Here is a 10603-nt window from a genome sequence, read left to right as displayed (position 1 = left end):
AGAAAAAGAAAAGATAAGGAAGCGAATGCATCGTACGATGAGCCAAAGCGGCACATAGTTCTTTCTGGAAGAGAAACATCGTGGGAGTGGATGACAAGACAGACAAGTCAGAAGATTATGAAAAGTTTGATGAAATTGCTCCATTCATAGTGAATATTGACCCGAACATCCCGTTAAATGATGAAGATTTTCCATGGTTACGGCGCAAAGGGACACACGCGAAGAAAAAGTTTCACACCCAAAGATCTGGGATGTGATCGGCTTCACTATCATCACTTTCTTCTATGTTTCACACCCAGAAGGGAATCTCTGTAATAGTTAGGGTAGTTAATTATGTGTTTTGGCATTTGAAACGCGAAGAAATTTTATGTGCAAACAAATTCTTTCATGCCTTTACTGATTTTTAAAGTTAAGTCATTCACAAACTAGTGATTCACACTAATTTCAAATAATTCAAAATTTAAACTATTCAAATTTAAAAACTACGGGCACTAACAAAAAGTTTGTAATTTTTTGTACCTAAAGCAAAAATATTCACAAAGAAACTCTAAATACGCAAAAAAACAACTCAAAAATAAATAAAGCAAAAAAAATTAAAAAAGCCCGCCTACTAGGCCAGAGCGGCCTGCATACGACTAGAAACCCAATCTGTTGTTGGGCGAGGATGCAGGCCCGCAAAGGCCCAGTAGGCCAACAGGACAGCACAGAACATGTAGGCCCAGTAGGCCTGCTTTGGAGAGGAACTCGAGGGAGCTACCGCACGGGGGTTTATAAACCAGTGCGGTCGCCCCTTGGCTAGCAAGGTGGGACTAAACTTGTGCACCGCACCTGCGCCAGCGCACCCCCTTTAGTACCGGTTTGTGGCACCAACCGGTACTAAAGGGGGTGTGGTTCCCGCCGCTTGGCCTGGCCAAAACAGGCCTTTAGTACCGGTTGGTGGCTCCAACCGGTACTAAAGGTGCCTTCTATATATACAACACTTACGAAAATTTCATTCTCCCTCTGTTTCTTCCTCTATTTTCCCACTGAAGCACCACCCGCGCGCCTCGATCGATCGACCCCGTCGCCGTCGCCGCCCTCGTCTCCGTTGCCGCCCCGGGCCCGTTCCCGTCGCGCCGTCCCCGCGTCGCTGCCCCCGCATCACGCCCCGGCCCGTCGCCGCCCCGGCCGTCGCCTCCCCGTCGCCGTCGCCCCGTTGTGAGCTCTCCCCCTCTAACCCCTCTCCCTCGCCCCCGGCGGCCACCATGGGCGCCGCCCCTCCCCGAGCCCATACACACACACAAGCATGATGAACACACACACACACGTACATATGTATGAATTAATGCATATATATATTAGTATATACGTATTTTGTATGTTTAATTAGTTTAGATTTTTTAGATTATTATTTTTTCACTAGTATATATGTATGAATGCATGTTAGATGGATATAATTAGTGTTTAATTATTATGGAAAAAAATTTATATAATGTTGTTTTTCAGTTTTTAATGGATGTATAAAAGTTGTGTTTTCTGTTTTTAGTGTTAGATGCTTAATTAGTATGAAATAGCATATAGAATTTTGACATATGCAATGATAGCATAATTAGTGTTATATAGAAATGTTAGAAATTTTAGTTATCAAAATCCAATCATTAAAAAAATGTTACTTTTTGCGGGCATATAGCTAGTATTTGTTCTCGATGATGCCCGGCCCGCATCCTCGCCGTCGACCCATCCGCGATGACGTCCGACTGACCCATGTCCGGGACTGGGCTCCGCTGGGCTGGCACTGGGAGGTGCTGCCTGGAGGGGCGCGCCGCTTGATGAGGAACTCGGCCCCGGGTCCCGTTGTCGACCCTGATCTCATTTGGTGGCATTCGCGTGGGCCAGTTTCGGTGCGGAGGAAGCCGGACCCACCGGAGGTGGTACGTCGCCGTGTCAGGGAGGAGGACGAGCACGTCCATTGCTACATGGTTGCGTTAGAGGGCGGCAGGTTCTCCAATACCTGGCAGTTTCTTCAGGGATCTCACTTCAGCTATGATCCTGTGAGGGTTCCTTCTCTTTGGGTGTCCACCGCCCGCGCCGCAGGAACCGCGAGTGTCCTAGATTCTTCTGTAGTATTCGATCTTTATTAGCTACCTAGCCAGTGATGTACTCGATATATAATATTCAAGACGATGTATTCGAGATTATATATTATTCGAGACGGTGTATTCGAGATTATATCTATTATTCGAGACGATGTATTCGAGATTATATCTATTATTTGAGACGATGTATTCGAGATTATATCTATTATTCGAGACGATGTATTCGAGATTATATCTATTATTCGAGACGATGTAATTTGAATACTAAATTGTTTTATATTTCTTTTGGCATAGTTAAATAAAAGCTATGGCGGACAATACCGACAGAGAGGGAGAACAGACCATGTTCGATATAATACGCGGGCCAGATGATGATCAGAATGAAGAAGATTATGACAGCTCCGAATTTCTAAACAACACCGGAGAGGGTGATATGATATTCGATCGCGACGACCGAATTGATGAAGTCATGAACTATGATTATGACAACACCGGAGAGGTATATATATTTATATAAGCAGGCATCTGGTGATCATCACATGTTTTAAATGAGTTGAAGATATATTAACGAATCGATCTTTCTTCTTTCAGCCATCTGGATCGAGCAAATCTTCAGGCAACAGGACGAAACGAGGCCCGAACAAAAAGTTGAAGGAGGGCGTAAAGTATAATATCGAGGCAATCAAACCTAATGGCGAACCATTAGCGCATAAGAAGATTGCGGACAAGTTCGTTCGTTAGTGCGGAGTTCTTGTGAAGGACCAACTCCCGATCTCCCTTCAAGAATGGAGAGAGCCAGCAAAGCCACGTCCAGATCTTACTTTTGTCGACGACAGACAAAAAAGTCTGCTTTGGGATACTCTCATGGAACATTTCACCCTACCAAATCATTTCATAGAAGCAGATGTGCAGAAAGTCAAGGACACAGCTCTTAGGAAGATGGTGGTTGCATTCAAGAACCACAAGAATCGTGAATGGGACAAGTACGTCAAGGGAGGAAGGAAGACTCTAGTATTCGAGGGAACACTAGAGAATCAAAGTGCTCATTGGGACGATTTCATGAAATTCAAGGATTCAGAATTATCTAAGGAACGGTCAAGAATAAACAAGACCAATGCCGCAAAAAAGGATAAGTTCCATAAGCTGGGGCCAGGTGGCTATGCGGTGGGAATGCCTAAGTGGGATAAGTCTGAGAAAGAGATGTTGGATGCAAGTGTCACTCCAGAAACATTGAGCTGGCCCCCCAGGTGCAGGACTTGGTTCTATGCGCATGGGGGGGAGTTGGACCCGAAGACAGGCAAAGTTTCCAAGAAGGCATGTCTGGACGGAGCCGAAGATAAGCTACTTGTTGCAATGGAAGAGGCTCGATCCGGGTTGTTCGAGTCCAACAGAGAGAACAACGAGCTTACGCGTGCCCTGGGAAATCCTGAACACCTGGGTAGAACACGAGGCATGGGCACTATTCCGTGGTATGAGGGGTTTTCGGACTGGAACGCCAACTACAGAACCCGTGCGAGAAAGAAGATTGCGGAGGAGAAGAAGAGGAAGATGGAGGAGGAGCAGAGGAAGCTCGACTATGAACGCCTTCAAGGCCTAGAATCAGCGCAGCGGACTTGGCAATCAAATTCCAGCGGCAGCAGGAGCAGATCGACTCACTTAGCCAGCAAAGGGGGTCTCAGCAGCTGCAGCAGCTAGCGGATGATCCAGCATTGGATACCACCGCCCCATCCATGCCGAGAAGCAGCGCAGGTTCTGCCCCGTTTGACGCAATATTGGATAGATACCCCGTGGATGACATCGCGGAGAACACTAACCGCGAGCTACACTTCAAAATTAAGAACATATCCTTGAAGGTGGTGGACGGCGTTGCTTATACAAATTCCCCCGATGCAACCTTCCATTGCAACCGATTCCAGCAGGCTATGCTCGTGTCGTGGTTGATGAGGTGGTGGACCAATATTCGGGGCTAGAGCTTGACATTCCTGGAGGTGACGAGGAGCACACACTCGGAGATGCCAAACATCGTATCATCCTATGGAGAAAGGATTGCATCATCTTTCGAAGGCCACTGACACCGCGTCACCCGACTCCTTGTCGAAGTCCGCCACCGAGTCAGCAGACTCCCGCTCCTCCAAGTCCACCAACGCGTGAGGCCACTCCTCCTCCTCCAAGTCCGGCAAAGTGTCAGGCCACTCCTCCTCCAAGTCCGACACAGGGTCAGACGTCCACTCCTCCTCCAAGTCCGGCACAACCTCAGGACACTGCAAGTCCGGCACAGCTTCAGTCCACTCCTCCTCGTCCAACTCAGCCCCGTCAGCCGTCTCTGCCGCCTCAGCAATCGCAGAAGAGACACCCCGCAGCTATGGTGCGTAGCGGTACAAGTCGAGGTCATAGTACAGGAAGTACAGACGGAGGCAAGCGATATAAATATGGTCCAAACCTCACTACTCCTCTTCCTGAGAGGGCTTACGACAGGACCGAGGAGCAAACCAATGCCATAGTGCGGGCAGAAGTCGACGCCCATTTTGGACCGAAACCGCCACCGCCGCCAAGGGAGAAAGTGCCTGTGGAAGTAGTTGACCACTTCATTCGTATGGCTCAACCACCAGCTCCTAAGCCTGTTGACACAGACTATGAGCGCCACATCAGGAAGTTACATCGACAACGTCTACAGAAGGAGGTGAGCTCGAGCTCGAGCAAACAACAAGTAGCTGTCAAAAAATGCGGGAAAACTGTTGCCCAGCTGGGAGAACAGGCGGCGCAATCGACCCCCCGCTTGTTGTGCCGCCAACAACACGTGACAGTATGCGCGCCCAATATTATTGTGGGCAAACAGTTTACGTTCCCGAGGTGGGCGATGTGGTAATAACCCAGGAGCATATAATGCAGGCTGAAACTCTCAACATCACTGTTGGACAACTCCTCGAGATCGAGGACATGCCTGTGCTTACAGAGGAGGAAATAAAACGGAAATATGCCTGAGGCCAACCTTTGGTCAAGCCAGAAGAGGTCAAGAAGCCCCCAACGAGAATATATGAATTGCATCAATGGTACATGGACATTACCAAGAGATCCGATCGAGAGTCCCTCATGGTGCAAGTCAAGAAGGATCATTACTACCATGAGAAACCTGTGACCGTTGAGTATTCTGAACTGTTTCAGTTATACAATCAAGACACACTCGACAAATCTATCGTCAGTTGCTATTGTCTGTAAGTGATTTCTTTCTGTAATTTAAGTCTCAAGCTAGTTGTAGTGATCCTTTTGATCAATCATTACCTGTAATTATCCTCACTATATTCTTTTCTGTGGTATTATGCAGGATGAAGATGTATGAAATGAGAAAAGGTGGACGCTATGGCATTGGGTTCATTGACCCAAACACCGTTAATGAATACACATGGAAAATAAACAAGCATCATGAAAAGCAGGTAGAGGACAGCATGCTAGAGTTCTTGAAGCGCCTCAAATACAATGAAGATATACTACTTCCTTACAACTTCCAGTGAGTCACACTTTCTTGTACTACAAATTCTCTGTTTTTGCCTACTAGCTAGCTACATGTTTTTGCTTACATATGCCCGCTTAATTAAGACATGCAAACGTGTGTGCATGCAGATTTCACTGGATCTTGTGTATCATTAAAGTTGACGCCGGAACAGTTCAAATACTGGACTCACTACTCAAAGCAAATAGTGACTATAACATCTTGTTTGGGATAGTCAACAGGTAATTTCAATCATTATTAACTATATATCTCGGCCTATTTAGTTCGTCATTTCATGATATGAACTATTTAATAACCCCTTTATTCATTTTCTTTGTCGGCGGGCAGGGCTTGGGCAAGGTTCATCAGCGTCACGGAAGGCGAATGGAAACGACAGCTGAAATGGTTTCGACCCAAGGTAAGTAATTAAGTAGTACTAGCTAGCTAGCTAGCTGCCATCTCTTTAATTATCATGCTTGATTAATTATTATCTGATCAAATTAAATTCCATTCTCGTAATAAAGGCCCTGAAGCAGGCGCAGGGGACTAATCTGTGTGCATTCTGCGTTTGCGAGAACATTCGCATGATGGCGTCCGAAAGGAGCAGATCTCAAAGACAGGAATGGGTACGCTTGTCAGAACACTATTCACAATTTTTACACCATTATCGATATCTAGTCACACAACTAATACACATGCATATTGATCTCCTTCTTAACAGTTCAAAGAGGTGCGGGACAAGCTCCTAGAAACGGAGCGCGTAGAAGCACTTCAAGAGGAAATAGCGGGATTTTTGCTCGACCAGGTCATAAATCCGAAGGGAGAATACTATTACCCGCTACCGCCCCCATCGACCAGGTCATGAACCACTTCCAATTGTCATCGTGCTCCGAAGGCACCAATTAGGCTAATGCCACTGGCTCCGAAGGCAACATGCATATGTAGGAGAAATTGTATATAGCTATACATGTGTGTATGTGTGAATTAATATGGTGGTTTGTGAGACATTGATGATATATATATGATTGGTTCTACTAGAAATTCTATATATATATATATATATATATATATATATATGCATAACGTGTACAATGTGTAGTATCGTAAAATACCAGCAAAGGAAAAGGAATTAAAATGAAAAACACAAAATTAAATGAAAAAGAATCATAAAACCAAAAACCCCCCAAACATTTTAGTACCGGTTGGTGTTACCAACCGGTACTAAAGGGCTCCCGGCCCCCGGAGCTGGCTCGTGCCACGTGGTTGCCCTTTAGCACCGGTTCATGCTGAACCGGTACTAAAGGGGGGGGGGGGCCTTTAGTGACCACACTTTAGTGCCGGTTATGAAACCGGCACTAAAGGGCCTTACGAACCGGTGCTATTGCCGGGTTCTGCACTAGTGCCAAGACGATTTCTTGCCTCCTAGCGGAGGAGGTTTCTACGGGCAAAATAAAGAAGGTGAAGAAGGCTATCAGGAGCATAGGAAGAAGAGTGACGTCGGTAGGAAGGCGTCGGCGGCTGCTTAATGGAGGATGCTCCGTCTTTTCGTCATCCATCTTCGATTGACTCGTCGATTTGGTGGCGTTCGGTGGTTTCGTTGAGGGTTTTGTTTTGACGTCATTCTGTGAAGGCTTGTGGTTGTTGTGTTTGTTGGGTTGACCGTGACGTCATGGAGTTTCTTTCTTAGCGAATAGTCCGCATGTCGTCTATATGTATCGGTTTTCGCCCGGTTTTCCGTTAATTAACCGGGCAATTCTTTTCTTCTTAATTAATCAATGAGGCAGATCTTTTGCCTCTGTTTTGAAAAAAAAGTGTGCTTCTCTTTTCACACCGACAGCGTTCAGTTAGAGTGGCTATCAGGAGGACTTCAGTAGCTACAGGTCACTCGTTTGATTCTCCGGACCTCTTTTTCCAGTATTTTTACGTCGCATGTTACGAGAAAAACGTAGAGAAAAACACTTTGCACCTGGTGGGCTGGTCCAGTCGCAGCCGAAGATCCCGGGTTCAACCTGCTACCACATGGACAATCCTTGTTTGGAAACGAGCTCAAGGTTTAAAATAGATTGGGATCAAAAAGTTCGGTGTGCTGATTTTCTTTTTCTTTTTACAAGAAATCGGTGTGTTAGTTTCAGAGATTAAAAGTTCAAGATTCGATTTAACTTTTGTTTATAAGTTTAAGGTTTATTTTGAACCTTTTCCGCTTATAAGCCCACCGTTTTCAAAAACCGGGATGGGAAACAGCGAGTCGGTCGAGATAGATAGATTGCCTGTTTATTTTAAGCTTTCCTTGTGTCGTCTTGCAGTTCGTGTGCGCCCGGCGTGCGTGCAATAAATCAGAACGTGCAAACAATCTTCATCAGAGTAGTAGGAAGCCAGATCAGCCCCGAACAATTCTTCTTATCCACAATTCCACGTTCCCAATTCATTCACGCATCGCTACACAAGTGGCTTCTTTTGCCACCGGTCCCCTTACGGGCACCTGACGCACGGCGAACAATGACGATTTAATTTAGTTACAAGCAGGGGATCGGCCGGCCTACGGTGCCCGGCCGGGCTAAGATGTCTCGTCGGCAGAGCGGGCAGGAGGCGTGCCTGACGAGCCAGCGGTCGATGCAGGGCGCGTGGAAGACGTGCCGGCAGCCGGGCAGCCGCCTCGCCGACTCGCCCACCTCAAGGTCCTGCAGGCACACCGAGCAGCAGAGCGCCTCCCCGGCCTCGTCCACCGCGGTGTCCGCGCTGACCTTGATCGCCGGCAGCCGCCGGAGCGCGTGCGCCGGCAGCCCCCTCGCACCGCTGGTCTCGAACAGGTCGCTGGGCTCCGTGAACGGCGAGCTTATGGCGCTTATCTGCATGCCAATGTATGCGTGGTTAATTAATTATTAATGCTGACACTGACGGTGAAAATGAATTGTGCTGTGTTGACATACTGTTTTTTTTATCTTATCCTTGTGACATGATCTAAATTGTTGTGATCCACATGGAATAGAAAACGAGCGTAAAACCAGTGTTAGTTAACCATGCCGCCATCGACGCAAGATTCTTTAGCACTCGTGGGTGATGAGCTCACCTCACCAAGCACGACTTATCAAGTGTGAATCAGTGAGTGGTCTACAAGATTTGCTCTAGGATAGCACCTCTGTAACTAACCATTTTTAGGCCGCTCTCTTGCGTGTGTATGGATGCTTTCACAAGAAATCCTTGTGTCTGAAGACAACAATAGCTTGTAGACAATGCAAATGAGCTATCACTGGCAGACAGTCACCTCATGATAGTAGAGTAAGTATGTATGCTGAGGGAGATTGGTTAATTAATTGGAGTGGTTGTCGTAAAGAGCCTTATTAAATACTGGTATTTAATCAAGCATGGTGCGCCATGATTTTCGTTCGAGCTGAGGTCGAGGCGCTACCTGACTCTGCACGGCGCTCTGCACCGCCGGCCCCACCTTCTCGCGAACCAGCCTCCCGCTCAGCAGGCTGAGGATGATGTCCACCTGCACGCCGTACAGTACAAACACAGTCAGTAATAAGCCTCCATAACTCAATGTACCTCGACATCACTAGCAAATGCTTAACAGTAGCCTCGTCAATAACAAAGTACAAATTCGATGCCGAGAGTCAACAGTCGACATCATTTTGTTGTTCTTATCTCCCGGCCATGCAAACCGAACCACGGGCCGCACCTAAATTGTCACCGGCGTCGAGCAAGCTTAAGCCGTCAGAGCGAAACAGAGACACAGAGTGCTCTGAGTTCTGCAAATTCGCCTCGTCTTGGAGGCGATCACGTTTCATCGTGGAAGGGACTGCTCCATTCCATGGAGAGCCGGACTCCGGCGTGGTGGTAATGGAGAAGACAGAAGAGTAGGTGGCAATGCAGTACTACGTACCATGAAGAGGACGCTCCAGACGGAGGAGTCGCTGGTGTGCCAGAGGTCCCGCGACGACTCGGCGACCTCGATGGAGAAGACGGCGCCGGAGATGGCGCCGATGCCAGCGCCCCGCACCACCCCGCTCTCCGTCGCCAGCCCGATCACCGACCCCGACACCGCCCCAACCAGCGAGCCCACCGCGGCGAAGGCGCACGTCGCCACGACGCAGAGCACCTTGCAGGCCAGCTCAAGCGCCGCGGACCCCAGCCCGGGGCGACCGCCGGCCCATTGCCGAGGCTCCGGCGCGGACGAGCTGGGACTAGGGGACGCCGACGTGTCCATCACGGGAGGGAAACCGAGAAGCAAACTGTTGAACTCAACTGAACTGGAGCGAACTGACGACGCACGCACGCCGGTGACGCAGAGGGGAGACGATGAGTGGTGAGTGATGAGTAGGATGGTAGTGGAGACGAGGAGAGCGGGGTCGAGTGTATAAATAGCGGCGCGGGAACGTGAGAGGAAATCTGTGGTCGGTTCCGGTGGTGTGGCCGCCACTGGTTTTGATTTTGTCCTGTCCTCGTTGCGGCTGCGGCGTGGTGTGGGCCGCTTCTGCTCTCTGCTCTCTTCCGGTGGGTGCAGCGTACGAGCTCGTGCCTATATGTGACCTGTTTATTCAGCTTAACACCCGACCCCATCGTTTGGCGACTGTCACGGTATCCTGGGACCTGGATGAGTTAAGATGTCAGGCCCCAAGTCCATCATTTCTGAAGAACTAGAGTTAATTCCATTGTTCCTGCGTGCCAGGAGTCACAGGAGGCGTTGATCTGTCATCCGATGGCTCACCTTGGAAGATACCGGTTCGCCAGCAATGACTGTCCTCATCCCTCGATCTTCGATCTGACGGCTACTAGCTGCCACCGGCCGCTCTATAATTTTTCAACAAAGCCATGTGATTTGTTTTGCTTGTATTCGTCTTTCACCGAGTTGTAATGGCTATAGAGCAAACCCTCTTCCTCATTCTGGACCATGTTGATTTGTATCGGGTGCAAAACCCTAGCTCGCCAGTGGCGAGCTAACCCTACTTTGCCCTTTTCTAAGCAATAGAACCCTAGTTCGAGCTCTCCAATCTTCTCTGAAATTGAGTTATTCAGTGTTAAATTCCTCCATTCAGAACTT

The 10603-nt window shown here is 48.1% G+C and overlaps 1 protein-coding gene across 1 annotated transcript; it reads right to left on the bottom strand.

The window, feature by feature from the left end:
• Window positions 1-7859: 7859 nt before the first annotated feature.
• LOC123131169 (NEP1-interacting protein-like 1) lies at window positions 7860-9900 on the bottom strand. Its single transcript, XM_044550932.1, has 3 exons — window positions 9446-9900; window positions 8969-9052; window positions 7860-8408 (listed from the first exon to the last, which is right to left on the bottom strand). The coding sequence occupies exons 1-3, from the start codon at window positions 9767-9769 to the stop codon at window positions 8076-8078; spliced, it is 741 nt and encodes a 246-aa protein (XP_044406867.1). The 5' UTR covers window positions 9770-9900; the 3' UTR covers window positions 7860-8075.
• Between the last annotated feature and the right edge of the window lie 703 nt (window positions 9901-10603).

Source organism: Triticum aestivum, chromosome 1A (assembly GCF_018294505.1).
Source record: "Triticum aestivum cultivar Chinese Spring chromosome 1A, IWGSC CS RefSeq v2.1, whole genome shotgun sequence".
Lineage (NCBI taxonomy): Eukaryota > Viridiplantae > Streptophyta > Magnoliopsida > Poales > Poaceae > Triticum > Triticum aestivum.
This window is presented reverse-complemented; position numbering and strand designations above follow the sequence as displayed.

Bases quoted from the DNA above. Each gene is read 5' to 3' on its own strand.
- LOC123131169 (XM_044550932.1), bottom strand. From the start codon at position 9,769: ATGGACACGTCGGCGTCCCCTAGTCCCAGCTCGTCCGCGCCGGAGCCT. The intron at 9,053-9,445 runs GTACGTAGTACT...TACGGCGTGCAG, and splicing joins TCTGGAGCGTCCTCTTCATG to GTGGACATCATCCTCAGCCT. The intron at 8,409-8,968 runs GTAGCGCCTCGA...ATTGGCATGCAG, and splicing joins AGAGCGCCGTGCAGAGTCAG to ATAAGCGCCATAAGCTCGCC.